Source organism: Myotis nattereri (assembly GCF_964212035.1).
Source record: "Myotis nattereri genome assembly, chromosome: 14".
In the NCBI taxonomy this organism is placed as follows: Eukaryota; Metazoa; Chordata; class Mammalia; order Chiroptera; family Vespertilionidae; genus Myotis; species Myotis nattereri.
This window is the reverse complement of record NC_138089.1, coordinates 15,174,672-15,194,775: the sequence shown is the minus strand read 5'-3', so window position 1 is coordinate 15,194,775 and position 20,104 is coordinate 15,174,672. Positions and strand designations below refer to the sequence as shown.

The window sequence follows — 20,104 nt, the reverse complement described above, 5'->3', positions numbered from 1 at the left end:
GGGAGTACCCATCCGACTGTCAGCTGATTTCTCAACAGAAACCATGCAGGCCAGAAGAGAGTGGCAAGAAATATTCAAAGAGATGAATAGCAAGAACCTGCAACCAAGATTACTTTATCCAGCAAAGCTATCATTCAGAATGGAAGGTCAGATAAAGAGCTTCATGGATAAGAAAAAGCTAAAGGAGTTCATCACCACCAAACCAGCATTATATGAAATGCTGAAAGGTATTCTTTAAGAAGAGGAAGAAAAAAGGGAACTCTTACCATTTGCCACAGCATCGATGGAACTGGAGAGCGGATAAATACCACAAGATCTCACTTATTTGTGGAATATAATGAACAACATAAACTGATGAACAAGGACTGATCCAGAGACGGAGAGGCTTTGATTGGACTCTCGGGCCTTGGAGGGAAGGTAGGGGAGGGTGGGGGCAAGGGGGAAGGATCAACCAAAGGACTTATATGCAAGCATATAGGCCTAACCAATGGACACGGACAACGGGGGGGTGAGGGGATGAGCGGGGGGCGGGGGGGGGGTAGAGGGTACACATATGTAATATCTTAATAAAAAAAATAAAAATTAAAAAAAAGATGCATACTTCAGCTACCTGAGATCAAGAATAAAAAAACATTGGATCTCCACTCCACTGAGGATTGGTAGCAGCATCCTATCTTCAAAACCCTCTCATGTTCAAAGTCACATGAGAAAGTGGGAAGTCTCATGGGAACATAATGCAATTTATGTTCGATTTGGGCCATTAAAACATGTCAGGAAGTTAAGATGACCAATTCAAATGTATTTTATAATAAAAAAGTGGGTGAATGGTTATAAACAATCAAGAGTCAATGCTAAAGAAAGATCTTTTTAAAAAGATGAAGGGATTAAGGAAAAACAAAATAAAACCCCAAAACACCCTCATAGACACAGACAACAGTATGGTGATTATCAGGGAGAAAGGGGTTGAGGGAAGGTAGAAGAAAGTAAAGGGGAGATAAATGGTGGTGGAAGGAGACTTGACTTGGGGTGGTGAACACAATATAATATTCAGATGATGTATTATAGAACTGAACACCTGAAACCTATATAATTTTATTGACAATGCCACTCCAATAAATAAAAAAGGGGGGAAAAAGAGATATTTGAAGGAAACTGAAAAACAGTTCTCATCACAAGAAAACATACTGTAACCGTGTGGTAATGGATTTTAAGTAAACTTATTGTGGCAATCATTTCACAATATATACATGTCTCAAAACTAAATACAATACTCTATGTGAACTGTATCTCATTTTTTAAAAAGTAAACACTATATCAGGATTAAATTAAATATATTTCTATTTGGACAAATTTTTATTAATTTCATTTCTAAAAACTGATAAAGCTCATTCAGGAAATGGACACAGAATGAAGAATTTATTATAGATATCTTTTCCTACTTATATTATTTCTCTACATGATGTAATTTTGACTGCATGTATAATTCTTCTATTCAATTCTACCAGACTTCCCACATATTCTCAGACCATGAGACTCATAGGAAATGGGATATCCCCTGCCTCTACACAGGCCATAGGCAGATGACCTCCTAGATTGCTGTGTTCTCTGTTTTTCATCAACAGTCAAAAGCAGTATTCTGCATAATGAAAAGATCTGGCTAACTGGTGATTGCCATGTATGGTTTATCTTTTTCAAAGGTTTATAATATCAGAGAATTCATTTTATATGATAATTATGTTAAGCATAATCTACAATGTAAAACACATCATATTTAATATAACATCTTTTATAATTCAGAAGACACATTACAAAATTGCCAAATTGTCCATGATCTCCCTTTTCAATATTACCTCTAAGCAGAAAATATGTAAAAATTAATAGTTAATAATAGAAAGACAAACTAAGAGTTCAATAAAGAAGTCTATATGTCTTATTACTCTTAGAATGTGAAAGCACAGCTCTGCTTCTAGAACACAACTATCTGGCTCATTGCCACACCCCCGGTTTCCTAATTTTTAACTTGGAAATAGCATTCTCTACCTCCTTCAAAGGGCTGCTGGAAAAATAAAGTGAACTTTTAAAAACTTGCCCATGAAGTGCTATGAACTTCTTCGTAATAGTAGACTAAAGAAAAAAAAAGAAAATATTTCAAAAAACACAAGAAAGTATACATAAATATTTATCTCAGGAAGGATAGAAAGTCTTTGTAAGCTTATAAGAATAGTAAAAACTCACAAATGACAAAGCTGATAAGCTTAAATACAAAAATAATAACAGTTCTTTATGTTAATAATATAAGCAAATTGAACAGGGTGAGGCCAAAATAAAACTATTTGCAACAAGTATGATAGGCAGAGGTTAATTCCTAGAACATCTCTAACAAATTGAGCTTTAATAAATAGCCCAATAGAAAAGGACCAGAGGACATTAACTGAAGAAAATAATTCACAAGTATATTTAAAAATCAACCCTATATCACTCAGCTACAAATGGAATGGCATAAGTAAAATCTATCAATCTGGTAAAGGTTTGGACAAACTTCCAAATCTTAAATTCTTGAAGTTGATGAGGCTATAATAAGATACATGTTCTCATATATTGCTGGTGTGAAACAAATTTGAGGATATTTGCCATTTTAAACAACACATAACATTTTTGCAAGTGATTACAGATCAAGAAATTTATCAGGAATATGATCAAAGATGCTTTACCAAAATATTCATTATAAATAGGTTAAATAGTGAATACAAAATTATAGTAGATCCATATAATACAATATTACTCCATCATTAAAAATCCTAGTTATAAGTATATATTAAAACATCAGAAAATGTCAATAAAATTGGTAACAAATCAGGTTATAAAATGTTTCTGTTTTCTAGAGAAACATAAAAAAATAGAAAAGTTTTTTTTTTCACATGGGCTATTTCTGGGTAATGAGATTATAGATGGTTCTTATTTCCTATAATAGGCAGATAGTCTTATAATTAAAAAATGCAAGATTTAAAAATCTGTTACACTTGATATAACTCGATTGCTTTTACACAGACATAATTTAAACAAAACATTTAGTCAAGAAATTCTTTAGCTAAAAAACACCAAATGTCTTTGAATATATGTAATTCCTTTTCTCCATAACATTTTAATAGTTTCAATACTACATTAGTGCTGAGCACCTACTGTGTATTCTCAGGAAGGTGAGATGTGGACGTGGGAAAAAAACAGGGGTAAAAAAAGAGAAAAAAGAATAGCATCATTTGAAAGTGAATAAAAGAGAAGTCTATAGTCCCGAAAGTGATCAGTGCTGGCTAGACCCTTCCAGCACATGTCGGTTGAGGACTGCAAAATGAAGGCCCGTTGCCTGTGGAGAATTGTTAGCAACCTCAGCACCCAGAGGACTGACTGCACAGAGATGATGCTTCACTAAAAAATCCACTGAAATTAGTTCAAAGGGCAAGACACAAAGGTGGTGCGAGAGGGTCATTTTTCAGTGCTGTGTGTATGTGGAGAGATGTGTACAGTAACTCCCATTATGGTTAGTGAGAGTTGAACATCTAAGGAAACCCCCCTGGAGATGTAATTTAAAACCATCGGGGCAGAGAAACTCACAGCCATGAATGAGCCCAGGATCGTTCCCTCACCTATCTCCCCAGGCACTAAAAACAGCAGAAATTTGATTTACATATATAAAATTATATATAAATATGCAACATATATATAAGGCATATGTGTGACATACATATAAAACATTAATATCATATCATATCATATCATGTAATTAATATAATATAATATAATATAATATAATATAATATAATATAATATAATAAATATAACATAGAATATGTATTTTTACCATGCCTCACAGGAAAAAAAGGAAAACTAAAAGGTTTACAGATTGTCAAATTTCCATCAATTTAAAGGTTTATTTTAAACTAGAGGCCCGGTGCATAAAAATTTGTGCACTCGGGCGGGTCCCTCAGCCCAACCTGTGCCCTCTCGCAGTCTGGGACCCCTCAGGGGATGTCCACCTGTTGGCTTAGGCCCGCTCCCCAGGGTATCAGGCCTCAGCTGGCAGTCAGACCCTCTGGCATCCCGGAAGCCTTCGGGGGATGTCCACTTGCCAGTGGGGAGCAGGCCTAAACTGCAGTCGGGCATCCTTAGCGCTGCTGAGGAGGCAGGAGAGGCTCCCGCCATCACTGCTGTGCTGGCAGCTGGCAGCCTGGCTTATGGCTGAGCAGAGTTCCTCCTGTGGGAGTGCACTGACCACCAGGGGGCAGCTCCTGCATTGAGCATCTTCCCCCTGATGGTTAGTGTGTGTCCTAGTGACCAGTCATTCCCAGTTGTTCTGCTGTTAGGGTCAATTTGCATATTACCCTTTTATTATGTAGGATCATAGATGTTATATTCATGCCTCCTTTTTTTTTCTTTTTTTAATCCTCACCCAAGGATATGCATATTGAATTTTAGGGAGAGGGGAAAGGAAAGAGAGAGAGAAACATTGATTGGTTGCCTTCTGTATGTGCCCCAACCTGGGATCGAACTCATGACCTAGGTATGTGCCCTGACCAGAAATCAAACCCACAACTTTTTTGGTGTATGGGAGGACACTCCAACCAACTAAGCCACCTGGCTGGGCCTGTTTGTTCTATCTTAATTTTTCTTTATTTTTTAATATCCTCACCTGAAGATATGTTTTCATTAATTTGTTTTTGCTTTTCTTTATTTATTTATATTAAACATTTTTAATGTTGACACTATTGCAGATGTCCCCAATCTCCTCCCCCCACCTTTGCCCACTCTCATCCATCCTTCTCCCCCTCCTTTGGTCTTCACCACACTGTTGCCCGTGTCCATGGGGTATACATGTATGTTTTCAGCTAATCCCTTCACCTTCGTTATCTAGTCACTGATTTGAGAGAAAAGGGAAGGAAGAAAGAGAGAGAGAAACATCAGTCGGATGTCTTCCATACTCACCCTGACCAGGGATCAAATCAGAAACCTAGGTTTATGCCCTGACCAGGAATGGAACTCAAGACCTTTCCATGTACAGGACAATGCTCCAACCAACTGAGCCACACAGGCCAGAGCCGTTTCATCTTTTCAAAACAGTTAATTTTACTTTATCAGTCAACTTCAGTCATTTTTCAACATTCCAGGAAATAAATGGACAAACTGCCTTGGCAATGCCTTGGCTATTGTACAAATAACAGTAAACTTAAAGAAGGTCTTATCACAGGGATTCATCAGAAAGAAACATCTATAATGATAAAAGGGTAATATGCTAATTAGACCAGACATCCCTCCAGATGTCATTCTGGATGTCCTTCCTGACAAAGCCAGGGCCGGAGGGAAGCCAGCCCAGGTCCCGGGTGCTAGAGGGAAGCAAGGCCTACTCTTGCACAAATTTTTGTGCATCAGGCCTCTAGTTTATAAATAAGGATGCATGTAAGAGAATCTGTATGAGGGGAAAGCCAGGACTACAAAAATGAATTAAAAGATGAAAAAACTGCATACAACTCAGCTCTAGATTCCCTGAGGAAGGCAGGGAAGGGTATATAAAATCATGGGAAATCAAATCTCACTAGGTGATGAGTTATCAAACCCTAGGTTAACTTGTGACATTTAGGAGGACATAAAATGTCACCTCAGAAACAGGGCACAGCCAAGAAGTAACTGCTTTCCCCGGGCTGGCTGGGGCCCACATGAAATCTATGAGAGCTGTGCTAGGGTGGGCAGCGGAAGACACTGTTCCGTGCTGAAGCCACCTGTTCCTTCTTTTCAGAGCAGGCCAGTGAGGAACATGCATCCAAGTGTGAGTGTGTGCCTGTGTGTAACTATGTAAAAATTCAGGTTGACACTCAATCAACACGCAGCACAGAGCTTGGTGTGAAACTTGATCAACTCGTTTTACTTGCTAAATGAGGACTCTTGTCTTTTTTTCAGCTTTAAAGATAAACAGTTCAGTTGGCCAACCAGGGCTACTCATTTAACAAACATTTACTGAATGCCTGCCATGCGCCAGGCCAGGTCCCTGGCTGTGAGGATGTAGTCCTGAGCAGATGGGACAACAACCCCCACCTTCACAGAGCTCACATTCCAGTTACCCTGAGGCAAAATACTAAGTTATAGAGCAAGTTAGGGTATGAATGCTGCAAAACATAAAATGGGAGGGGTGGTGCAATATTAAAATAAAGGGACGAGCATCCTGAGACATTGGCATCCATCTGAATAAAGGTCTGCAGGAAATGACAGGGCCCAGCATACATACACCTAACTGCATTCCAAGGAGAAGGGATGGCTGGTTCAGGGCTGAGAGGCCAGAGAATGCCATGGGTGGGCAAACTCTTTGACTTGAGGGCCACAATGGGTTCTTAAACTGGACCGGAGGGCCGGAACAAAAGCATGGATAGAGTGTTTGTGTGAACTAATATAAATTCAAAGTAAACATCATTACATAAAAGGGTACGGTCTTTTTTTTTTTTTTTTTAGTTTTATTCATTTCAAATGGGCCGGATCTGGCCCGCGGGCCGTAGTTTGCCCACGGCTGGCTTAGACAGTGGTTATCAACCTTCTGGCCCTTTAAATACAGTTCCTCATGTTGTGACCCAACCATAAAATTATTTTCATTGCTACTTTATAACTGTAATGTTGCTACTGTTATGAATCCTAATGTAAATATCTGATATGCAGGATGGTCTTAGGCGACCCCTGTGAAAGGGTCGTTCGACCGCAAGGTGTCATGACCCACAGGTTGAGAACCACTGGAGAATGTTTGATGAACAGGAAGTGGGTGTGGCAGGAACACCAGTGTGGGGACTGTATCAGTTTCCTGTGGCTGCAGAGACAAACTACCACAAACTTGTGGTTTAAAACATCAGCAACTAATTCTCAGCTTGGAGGTCGGAAGCCTGAAATCAGAGTGAAAAAGGGCTGTCCTTCCTCTGGAAGCTCCAAGGGAAAGTCTGTTCTTTGACTTTCCCAGCTCCTAGTAGCTGCCAGCATTCCTTCACCTGTGACCCCATCACTCTGCCTCCCTCACCTCTTCTCTATGTAACTCCCACTCCTATGAAGATACTTGCCATTAGATTTAGGGTTTACCCAGTTTATTTAGGATGTTATCCTCAACTTAATTGCAACTACAAAGATCTTTTTCCATGTAAGATAATATTCAAAGTTCCACAGATTAAGACATTTTGGGGGAGTCACCATTCAACGTACTACAAGATGACTGTGGATAAAATGAGGAGGAGTAGGATGGTGGGAGAGACAGGTGGAGTCCACGTGGGGACCCTGTGGATCACTGTGATAACTTTAGCTTTAGTTTGAGGAAAGCAGGAAGCCACTGTGGGGGAATAAGCGGAGAAGTGACATGGATTCAACATGTTTAATAGGATCACTCTGGCTGCTGTCATTCCAAACCGGCCAATAGCATTCAACCCTTGGGTTGGTATTTCTTCAGCCTAAGTGTATGCCAACTTTAGATCAGAATTAGAAAAGCAGAACAGAAGAACCTGGCATAGAGCAGGCCTTCAGAAAATACCTGTTAAATAAATAAATGAAGGTACATTTATCCAACCACCCTGTTTTGAACCAAAATTAAATGTATCCCATAAATATTTACCCAACATCTGCTATATTCAAGATTCTCGTCCTATGTTTTAAGTCAATCAACAAGCCCCATACTGCTATCTAACACAGTACTCAGTGACAAACCACTTTTTCTTTAGGATTTATGATGCCATCCCTTGGCTTCCATAAACAGGGATTGAAGAATCTCAACTTGGTGGAGGTGAGGATGAGCTGCAGTTGTATCCTTTGCTATCACTTTGCCAGTCATTCTATGTGGAACCCCTTTCCAGGCCCTCAGAAACATCTTCAGCAGAGTCTATAACTTTGCATTCACTTTTCATAATTAAAAGTGTCTCCAGAAATAGAAAATCTGAACAGAATGATTACTAATAAGTAGATTGAATCATTAATTAAATACCTCCCTACAACCAAATTGCAAATCAAAACCACACACCTGTTAGAATGAGTATTGTCTAAAAGACAACAAATAAGTGTTGGCAATGATGTGGAGAACAGGAAAACCTTTCTCATTGATGGTGGGGATAAAGTTGGTGCAGCCGCTATGGAGAACAGCATGGAGTTTTCTCAAATCATTAAAAATGGAACTACCGTGTGATCCAGCAACTCCACTTTGGGGTATTAATACAAAGAAAATGAAAACACCAACTCAAAAAGGTATATGAACCCCCGTGTTTATCACAGCAGTATTTACAACAGCCAAGATATGGAAGCAACCTGTGTCCACTGATGAATAAACAGATATAGAAAACATGGTATCTATAGACATGGAATATTATTCAGCCATAAAATAAAAATAAAATAAAATCTTACTGTTTGTGACAACATGGATGTACCTTAAGAGCATTATGCTACGTGAAATAAGTCAGACAGAAAAAGAAAAATACAGTATGATCTCACGTGTATGTGGAATTTAAATAACAAAACAAAAACAACTCATAGAAACAGAGAAGAGATTGGTGGTTGCAGAGGTGAGGTTGCGAGTGGGGAGAGATGGGAGAAATGGGTAAAGGGGTCTAAAGGTAAAAACTTCCAGTTATAAAATAAATATTTCATGGAAATAGTGTAGCACAACAACTATAGCTAATAACACTGTATTGAATATTTTAAAGCTGCTAAGAGTAAATCTTACAAGTTCTCATCACCGGAAAAAAATTCTGGAGTAATGTCTGGTCACACATGTTAACTAGACACACTGTGCTGATCACTTTGCAATATGTACAAATATTAAATCATTATATTGTTTACCTGAACATTATATATTTTATATGCCAATTACATGTTAATAAAATTCTTAAAAATTATCTCCAATTTAACAGTCCAGTCTCATATGAAAAGTCCATGTCCTCGCCAGCACAGGCTTAAGATGCAGCCTTGACCACTTAGCACGCTCTGTCAGCTTCTTCCCCAACCTGAGGCTGAGCTCCTCAGCCTTTTGTTGTTGTTGTTAATCCTCACCCGAGGATATTTTTCATTGATTTTTAGAGAGAGTGGAAGTGAGGGGGAGAGACACAGAGAGAGAAACATCACTGGTGCCACAGCTCAGCCAGCACCAATGATGCGAGAGAGACACGTCCATTGGTTGCCGCACTCACCCTGACTAGGGCCGGGGATTGAGCCTGCAACCTAGGTATGTGCCCGTGACCAGGAATCGAACCTGAGACCATTCAGTCAGAGGGCCAACACTCTATCCACTGAGCCAAACTGGCCTTTCTTTCTTTTTTTTTTAATCACCACCGGAGGATAATTTTTCCATTGATTTCTACAGAGAGTAGAAGGGAGGGAAGGCACAGGGGGAGAGAGAAACATCTATTGGTTGCCCCCCACATGCACCCCTATGGGGCTCGGGAACCTGCAACCTAGGTATATGCCCTTGACTGGGAATTGAACCTGCAACTTTTTGGTCTGAGGCAGAAACCACTGCGCCAAACCAGCCAGGACTCCTCGTCCTTTTGTTAGAGGCTGAGTGATCTCAGGTAACTGTCAGCAGGTGAAAGGCTGGTACCCCTGATCCAATTCCAGTTCCATCTGAGGGGACCCTCTGCAAACATGGGGGACCCTGCATAGTTTGGAGTTTGTAGATATGTTATTTCCAGGAAGGAATTCAGGCTTTACCATCACTCTATCTGTCTCGGATGATCCATTTACAAAAGGAAAGTCATGTTTCCCTTTATAACTTGCAAGTAGACCATGACCCAACCTCCTTGCTGGGTAGGCCAGTGCCTCAGTTGAGCAGTGTCTATCTGAGCAGCCTTGAGGCACCTGCCTGCTATAGTGACATTCATGACCCTTTACAGGAGCCTAGGGACCTGCTTGTGTGTTTCCTCCAAGGGCTACAGAAACTTAGGGTGGAATAGCAAAGTTGTTCCATCTCTTTCCTAGGAATTATTCCCCAGTCCCTTCTTGCTCTACTGGAGGCCACGCCAAAAGCCTCCCCCACCCAACTCTGCATTCAGAAATATGTAAATGAGAAGCAAGCACTGGTCTGGCCTCACGTGCAATCCCAAACTAACAGAGCACATGGGAAGCTCTCCTAGTGCTTGTCCTGTCTTGTCCCCCTCTGAGGGCATGGCCTGCCGGTGCCCGTGCCACAGCTCAGCCAGCACCAAGCCAGGGGGCAAGACGCCAGCATTCTTTTATTGAAATCATCCAGCTTAGAGCCTTGAGGGTCCTCTCACACATGACTTTAGGGCAGTAGGAGTAATCAGTCCAGAAAGAGGGATGAGGAAAGCCTCTCCCATTCTTCATTCCAACGGGCCTGACTTTCTGCCTTACGGAGTGCGGGAGCATGGAGTGCAGTGTGGCGGGGCTGGCTGTCTCTCACACGTGGTATTTCTCCATAACTGCCGACATCCTTTCTGTTAGACCTTAGCTGCGCATGTTCCAGGGCAACGTGGAAAGTCCCACTGAATGTGTGTTGCACTCCTAAAGTTCAATCTCATTATCGCAGATACAGCAACATGAGAAAAAGCTCCTAGGGGTGCATTTGGTCCCTAAACAGAACAGAAAATACTAACTAGTATTCCAGATGTCTGCATGAGAAGCACTCCAAGATTTTAATGTTAACTTCTGTTGATTTATTTTATCCTGACATATCTTATTTAACAACTGTTAAAGCAATCAGCTTTGGTGAATGGAAGGGGATCATGGTTTACTGTTAAAGTATTAGCACTCAACAGATAATTCTTAGTTCCAACAAATCTCCTGAACTGGGAATAAATCTTGAAAATGAAAAGAGCTCTTGATAACTACAGCCATTTCAAAACCTATTAGAAAAGAGGAAAATTAGAGAGCCAGATGAATCTCCTCCTGGACCAGACTGTACCGTGGAGCAAACTCTGCTGATCACCAAGCTAGCTGCCCGGCCCACACTCCAGCACCGCAGCTCAGGCTTAAGCCTTGCAGACTTTCAGAAGTCACCAAGGTCAATCCTATTCTTAAATAATACTGATGATTATGATACAACAAACCCACCAAAGTCAAGCAAAAATATGAGTGGCAGAGTATAGATTTACAACATTATAGCAGTGGAGAGCTCTGGTCGGGTAGTTCTGTTGGTTAGAGCATCATCCTGATACACCAAGGTTGCAGGTTTGATCCCCAGTCAGGGCACATACAAGAATCAACTAATGAATGCATAAGTAAGTGGAACAACACAAAGATATATTTCTCTTTCTCTCTCTCTGAAGTCAATAAATAAAAATTTTAAAAGATTATCTTACAACAATAAAGCACTGGAAAGCAGAAGTGATGGGGAAGGTTTGAAACTAGGGAGAATAAGTCCGCAGAACACCTAACCGATGCCACAGGAAGTTTGGCTGCACATGTGGACAACTAGAGGGCGGACAGACAATGGCATGAGGGTTAGGAGTTTGGGTGCAATCTGGATTCCCATGAAGTAGGACCACCATTGGCCTGAAGTTCAGCTTTTCTATTTGAAAGGTTCATGGGTCAGTGAACACAAAGCAGAATACTGACTCCAATTGCACTGTTCACCTTGAAACATTATTTTAATTAATTAATCTCCAAAATATTTTTAACAGAAGATATTAATAAGGTGTGTGTGTGTGTCTCTGTGTGTGTGTGTGTGTGTGTGTGTGTGTGTGTGTGTATACACTTTCCACACCGCCACCCCCACATGGAAAAGACAGAAAACCCTGCCTGGGTCTCATAGCCAGGCTTTCCCAGACCCGCTGGTAGGAAGCTACCAGTTCATCATAAGGATGACGGCCATTGGGAACGAAAAGAGAATTCTGTTGTTTTTTAACTAATCGGCCAATCTACTATTCTGCTAGCCTCCATGATGTTGAAGAATAAATACCACATTTGAGCCCCAGGATTTAATGGCAGCTTCCTCCTATCAGTTTTTGCCTCTCTAAAACCAGGGCTGTTACTGCAACTATACCCACTGTCACACCCATTTCTGTTACTAAAAAATTGAAGAGCTCTGTACTCACTACTCCCCGAGTGCTGCTCACTCCTCTCTGCCTCACTGGGGACCCCTAGGTCTCCCCAAAATGCAGAAATTAACAGGCTCATGTCTGGCTCAGCAGAGAGGTTCCAGAACACCTATCACATTGGTCAGTGCCCATGTCATACTAACCACTACACATAAAAACTACTCCTCTGCCTAAGGCATACCGACCCACCTCTTAACCCCCAGCTGTGGGCATATCTAAGCCAAACTGAGACTCCTGAAGCATATTTAAAGCCTGGAGCAGAAATCCCAGAAAAATATTTTAGATTACAAAGCTGGTTCAGATGGCTAATACTGTAGGCAGTTTTTAGGACAAGGCCAATTTAAGAATTATGCCCAAGAGCTATTTGCAAATGTATAGTAGTTATGTTTTCAGTCAATTAGTTTCAGAAAGGAAATGGGAGCTAAGTAAATAAATGAGATCATTAATTTGCATTAAATATAAATTAATTATGCTAATTCTAAGAAGTGAACATATATACACATTATGTATATAATAAAGAATATCCATAAGACTCAATTAGCAAAAGAAAGCCATCTTAACTTATTGTGTTGTAGAAAATGCATGTATATTTATTCAATAGATTTTAACAGTTTTGAAATGTGTATGAAGATATAGGATAAACATGAACTGTCTACTGATGTTCTAATAAATCTATTTTCATTGAAAATGGAAATCAGGATACACTGTGCATTATTTGAGTTAATTTCATGACATTTCTTTGAGTAATGATGTATTATTCCATTCATTACTTCTAATTAGATTCTGTCACCAGAGCCAGGCTGGCAGCACAGACCCGGCCTCTTCCTGTTCCTCACAATCTGATGACTTTCATGGAAAGCAGATCACAAATGTGCCCAGAATACAATGAACTGCGTTCAGTGACTGCTCACCTTGATAGTTTGAAATTACCTGAGGAAAGTTTCACAAAGAAATAAGTAGAAATGGGGAATGGTTTTCTGTGTTACAGACTTCTCATTTTTGCAATTAATATAAGAAATATTCAAAGTGTTACTTTAATACATATATAAAATTATCATTCTATCATTTGCTAGAGTGGGAGAAAGAACACTCCTAGTATCATCTTCCTCTTTCCTGCCCTCACACAAAATTGCATTTTGTATAGATCAGCAGATTGCAGAGGTATCTTTAACTGGTTATAAACGTGATTCTATGGGTTCTGTGCAATTCTGAGAGAATGCAGGAACCCCCTGAAAGCTCTGATCGAAAAGCCAGCTGGAGTTTCCTCCTCTAGCACATAAGCATGTGCAAGAAGCCCGTCTCAGCTCGTTCACAGCAGGGCCTAACGCAGAAGGCAAACCCTGCTACGGAGAAGAGGTCAATGTCAAGGGAAAACTAACAAGCAAGGAGCCAAGTGAGCCAGAACGCCATCGCGTGCATGTCCTCCCCAGCCGCAGGCAGCAAGGAGCCGGGGAGCAGCGGCTAGCAGGAGGTGGCCTAGATGAGGCCTACAGACCAAGATGTACAGGGCTCAGGCACGCTGTTTCACAGGCGGCCACCTTTATTCGAAGGAGCCAGAGTAAAGTGTATAAAGTCCACCCATTTTGTTCCATCCAATTTCAAATATTCCTTGCACACATACAAAGTATCTATTAACCCCTTCAGTTTCAGGTGACAACAATCCATCATGCTGTCTATACTAACAGTAAAGAGGCCAGCCTCAGCTCCAGAAACAAAAAATGAACGTGGGAGAGTTAGAGCCTGGCCAGGGTGGCTCCCCTTTCTCTTCTGGAACCTGATAGCTAGCTACTGCCCGCTGACCCTGAAGGCAGCCTCAGAATCTTCCTTAACAGTGCAAGGTCACTATCAACTAAAACCCTGGGGTCGGAGAGCAAATGTATTTGCTCTCTGTGACAATTTCTCAGATGACAAGTTGAGATGGATGACGGTCACACAAGGTTTGCCTTGCAGTGGGGGCTGGCAGGATCCTCTGTGGCAGGTTCTAGACACTGAAAACAAGATGTCAAGCAACTTAGTGAACTATAGGAGCATCCCAGAGCTCCCTTTGTTCCTGCTGGCCAAAGCCACCACAAACTGGTTCTAGCTGGTAGCAATGCCCTCTACTAACCAAAGACAGGTGCACACTACATGGGAATCTTCCCCATAGAAACAGGGTAAAGAGCACTCTGACTGAGCAGCCACGGCTACACACAGAGCTTTGGAATGCAATAATCTGCCAAATAAAGGCAAGAAAATATGACAAGAAAACCAGCTTGCCCAGTGACAGCTCAGGACAAAGGATGGCAAGATTGTCTTTGAACATCTCTCCAAGAGTATCTGAACCTCCTAATATGCAGCAGGCATACAGAGGGTGCAAAAACAGACATAGGCTTGGGGAAATTTAAGAGCAAAAACATCTATCTTTAGTAAGAAAGATATTAAAATGTGCTTGCACTCATTTTATTTGCACAGGAAGGCTTATAAAGAAATTTTTGAGAAATGAAAGATCATCAGATCACTAATAACTGCAGTTTCCTGAACAATTAAAGAAATTCACAGCATTACAACTTACTTAGGAAATGACGAATTTTTCTGATTTTTACGGAAGGATTAAAAGGGCACTTTTATCTATAGCATCTTAGAGCTTATAGTGCTTCCAAAAAAAGCACTGTTAAGTAACGAAGCTATTTTTATTCTTTCTTCATTTATTTGAGAACTCAACATGAAATGGTCTGAAAAAGAGAGAAATCTAAACATCGCTTGTTTGGATAGCTGAAATTGTGTTTTAAAAGACATTTACCAGGGTTTTCTTTTTTATCTACTGAAGTTGGACCTTAGCGCAAAATTTCCATTGTACAAAACTTTTGTTTCTAATACATCAGCAGAAATGTCCTTTAAGTTACTTAGTCCAATTCTTCACAAACACACCTTGGAAGGCTATCCTCAATGCATCATTCTAACGTCGTTTGGCCCTGATAACATTGTCTGCGATGCTCCTGTTTGGAGAAATCTGCTTTCGAATAACTAATTCAATAATCTATTGACAAATGATTTGTATAATATAGTATGGCCAGCAAGGGAGGTTTGTCTTTGTCGTTACACACCACATTCATCCCGTCCACAAATGTTGCCACGTTCCCCTTACATTACAGCTCCTTATGCCATTCTGAAAGCAAACCCAAGATCAATACTCTGTCTGCTGTAAACTACAGGACATAACAAATGAATAATTTTATTTACAATAAAAGCCCTAGTCCCCAAATGGATTCCGCTAATGTTCAAATTTATTTTTTCATGCTCAACTCAAGATGAGAGGTAGGCACTGCACAACGCAAAGGGAGGGGGTGGGGAGAAGTGGGAACCATCCTGGTTCAAATGCATGTAAGCCATGGACAGGAGCTGGGCTACACTGAGGAGTGAGGGGCTCCTGCTGAATTCTAAAGATGCCATTCCAGACGCTTCTGCTTTCTCACCAAGACACTCTGGAAAGCACTTTCCAGGAACAAGAAATTAATGGATTAAAGACATTCCGACACATTCTTCTAGAGTGGAGCGCCACGGAGGCCAGAGCTATTCAGTCGGCTTCAAACACTGCGCTGAACAGAGTGTTTGCCTTAGGTGGGGACAAGGAGGGACTGAAGTGGCTCTTTGAGCAGGAAGCAAATAGTCTTGCTTCAAAAGCAGATCCTCAGCCCCTGATCTGACAGTTCCTCTCCTCCTCTGAAAGGTATGAAAAAGTCAGGAAGCAAAGTCATAGGAATAAAGGCTTGAGGATGGGGAGCCCTCAAAATGTTAGCGAGGGCACAAGTTCAAAGATGACATTTATAAGTCTCTTCTGAATGGCACATTCCCCAAAGGCCGCCTGCATACTCTTTTTAAAAAGAAATCACCAAAAATACAAGATAAAAATTTCCAGTTCACATAAGGATGCCAATGTACTGCCCTTAAAATACAGACTTGTCCATTGACAGATTAACATGCAACATACACAAAAGGAAGGGAAAGAACCCTTTCCCATCAGCCGTCCATTCATTCACTGCTTTTAGACTTAACGCGGTACAGTCATAGCACAGAAATATAAACAAGATTGTCACTGACAAGGCATGAAGGGAAAACAGAGCTTGAATATGATACTAAAAAATCTGGAATAAAATGGTGACAAGACTTGGATTTGTGCAGAAAATGCTGACAGGCAGGGACCTCTCAGACCCTTACTGCCCCACCCCATTAGCTGAAATGATCCGGGTGCTCCTGACATTTGCAGGTTCACTAAATGCAGTCAGCAGGTGCTCGGATGCCAGGACAAAGAGCTGTGCCAGAGCAGGGCCTGCTCCCACCCCTTCCCAGGAACTAAGGACTCAGGGCAGACACCAGTAGGAATGCGCCGATTGTGACAGGAAGCAGAATGGGAGACTTGCTTGGAATGATGCCTGGCACAGAGTAGGAGCTCAGTAATAACTGCTGAATGATCAACATGTGACTAATGAACCAAATGTCACAAGAAGGACAGACTATGTTGTTCCTACAAAGGTGGGACGGGTAGCAAAGCACTTGAGAAATGAAAAGGATGGGAAGGGTCGCAGGGGAAGAGAGTGCAGGGGAAATGGTAACAGAAACACATGTTTGTTTAGCAAAGAGCTGGGAAGGGCTGAGTAAGACAATGCATGGTGCCAGGCGGGGCCACTCTGTAAAGTATATTGTCCACCACTATGCTAACCACCTGAAACCAGTACAAAATAGTACTGAATGGAAACTTTAATTGAAAAATAAAAGTGAACTTTTAAAAAAGATAATGATTTTTTTAAAAACTATGCTAAGGAGTTTGGACTTTATCCTTAAAAAAAAGGCAAGGATTGGGAGGAGACTCATTATTTTCAATAGTTGTTTGTAAGCAAGGGACTAGGAAAACAATATGATCAGAGAGTGGCTCAGAACGAGGTACAGGCTTGATTGGAGATCCAGACACAGGCTCGCTGACCCACCCAAGGGGCTAAATGAGAGCAGACAGACTAGAATGCTGGGGAAAGATTAAAGCCTGCTGCAGACATATCACCAATTATTTTATGAAATGTTAGTGGGCTGAACTATCCACAGCTTCAATTCCCAAATCACAGGACAAAAGAATGTCGCTTTCTGCAAGGGAATAAGTATCTTATTAAGATTCTCCTCACAGTCATCACTTAACAGAGTTTACGAAGATAAAGTAAAAGAAAAAGCTACAAAATCATCATATAAAAAGGATTGTCTGAATGCATCCTCCCCTGGCCCCGGACCACCTTAAACACCGCAGATGGGAGATAACCTTTCAGAGTGAACTGATGACAAAATGATCTCGTTCTCACTGTTCTGTCCTCAGAAAGGACTGGGTCCTGCGTGCTCCCTTCCAAACAAGTAGGTTTGTTATTTTATTACAATGTCCCCCATCTCCTTGGCATTTGCTCAAAGACACAGTAACTGACCAGGACTCACTTCCATATGGCAATCCCAGCGCCCGTGGGACAAATGCAATCATCACTCACTACCTGCTCACTGCTCGGGGCAGACATGTCCCCAGAAGTAGACATGTCAGTTTCTTGTGTTCCAAAGCATCTGTGACCAGGTCTTACACATCACACATTCAGAGTGGGTTAAAAGAGTACGAAAAAGCAAGTTTCTTACTACCAAGATGTAAGTAAAAAATTCACAGAGTTCATTCCATTATTAACCATTGAAAAGGCAGTGCAGCTCTCCAAGCCCACATTTTCTCAGTCGAAGGCATTAAAATTTCTTCATCTAAATTCACATCCCTTCCCAGGTTCCCTCAGTTTTCTGACAGAAGTCAATTAAAGCTGGCACCCAAAAAGAGATGGCATTTAAACCATATTCTTTTGACACTGGAATTCCTAACGTTTTGCTTAAAAAAATTCCTCAAAGGAAAGAGAAAACTGCAAACTTGCAGCACAACCAAATGAAGAAATAAAATGCAAAAAGCTTCTATTATTTCAAGAACTGCAGGTCTTTGAGAAGAACCCACTACAAAACTGGCATACAACTTAAAAATTGTTCTGCTTTATAGGATCTTTCTAAATCGTGCCACTTTTTTATTTCTTTTACATCAATAAACAAAAGAATGAAATTTTCTAATATTGAGTATAATTTAAGCTATTTTTTATGAATTTAAAGAGGCGTTATATAATATCAAGAAAAGCGTATGTCATTCACTGATTTATTGCTGTGGTCATTAGTTTTATAAATTTACAAAATTAATTTAGTTAAAATTTGGATTCAAGAAATTTGAAAGTCTATCATAAAATCACAACTATCTTTTGTTGCATATTTTCTTGTTTCTATTCTTTTTGATGTACCATAGTTACAAGGCCAAGAAAGAACAGTCATAAAATTCTCAAGCACTTTGAAAATTCCCACTGAAAAAAATGTAACTCTGAAAAAAAATTGACATATTTATAGATTTAGAATCACTAGCAATATATTTCAAAGTAAAATCATGTCTCAGTGTGGAATATTCTTGTTATCTTAAAATATAAAATTTTATGCTTTGCTGTACTCTGAAGAGTAAATTGAGTTAGGCAGAAAGAGAAAAAACATTCTAAAGAGTCAGTACAAAAGTCATATGCACATAATCACAAGTGGTATCTTCAACATCATAAAAATTACTCTCCAAAGCATTTAACAAATTCCTGCTATTCCCACTGCAAAGAATAAGGAAGTCAATAGGAAGAAAGACTACAACTCGATAGTCAGAGGGACAATGATCTAGAACAGTGGTTCTCAACCTTCCTAATGCCGCGACCCTTTAATACAGCTCCTCATGTTGTGGTGACCCCCAATTTCATTGTTACAAATGGAACATAATTAAAGCATAGTGATTAATCACAAAAACAGTATGCAGTTATATATGTATTTTCCGATAGTCTTAGGCAACCCCTTAGGCAACAGGTTGAGAACCGCTGATCTAAAAGCTGGGATGTTTTCCAAGACAAAATGCTATTTTAGACCCTACCATGAAAAAAATATTTGTAAGCATATTTATGTATATGAATTTAAATAAAGCTTCCAGCTTGAATGATTTCCAAGAGGCAAAGAAACCAATGAGTTTCAAATCTTCCCATAATCCCTTACTTTCACTTCACAAAAGTTCCACCCAATCTCTATTTTACTATTAAAATTCACAATTGATAACTGAAAACAAAGTGTCCATGATATTTATTGGGACTATTTTAGAAGCACCTATTTATTTACACAGCTACCACAGTGAAAAGGTCAGGCAAAAACTCTCCTCAGAAGCCACAGTTGCTAAGCAACTCTTTCCAGAAGTTCTGCAAAATTGATCAAGCATATTACCGGTGCCACCAACTGAATCGAGAATAAATGGAACATCTTACCTGGTTTGTCCAAAGAGGGGGAGGTGCTGAGTGGATTCTTGTTTACCTTTCGGACAGATATTGGAGGCCAATCCTGTATTCATGTGGTGTGTTAGGTTCAGAGGCTTTTAAAATTTTTCTTCTCTTAAAACAAAGGATACGTCCTGGGACCACAGGTTTCCTGTTCACAAGGGCGTAGGACAGTTCTGTCCTGAGAAACACCACAGAGGGCTTGATGAGATGTTGGCCGAATCTGAATGACATGTTCTCTCAGTTGGAATCTGAAAGAAAAAGCGATTTAGGACCTTTATAAAAGTCAATGGACAAACTCACATCATATACCACTTAACAGAAAGCAAACTCTATTGCTACAGATTCTTACTTGAGAAGACATCATTTAAGCTGCCCCTCATTCAGTGTCCACAATGATGTATTCTGGGTCAGTCCTCCTGAAGAGCTCCATTCTCCCCACCACTTAATTGCAGTAAATGGCTTCCAGCAGAAGCTTGCGCGTGGGCAATACCATGGTCTTTTTAATCCCTCTGCATTCAGGTTGCCACCTTCACCCAAATCTGCTAGGCCAGATCTGTCAGGTTTTTACCCATCCATTTCATCAACTGTGCTCAGCTAAAATTTTTCATTGTTAAGCATTTATTCTAAATTATCTAACTCTTAAGTACTTTTTCTCAATGGTTTTATCTTTGTTTATATAAA

At 40.3% G+C, this 20,104-nt stretch overlaps 1 protein-coding gene across 1 annotated transcript in view; it reads right to left on the bottom strand.

Moving 5' to 3' along the window:
• FHIT (fragile histidine triad diadenosine triphosphatase) overlaps window positions 1–20,104 on the bottom strand; it is a 951,724-nt gene that overhangs the window by 707,173 nt on the left and 224,447 nt on the right. The window contains exon 2 of the mRNA XM_081105853.1: window positions 19,552–19,671. Coding sequence (XP_080961979.1) covers window positions 19,552–19,654 — 103 coding nt within the window. The 5' untranslated portion in view covers window positions 19,655–19,671. The remainder of the gene's footprint in view (window positions 1–19,551; window positions 19,672–20,104) is intronic.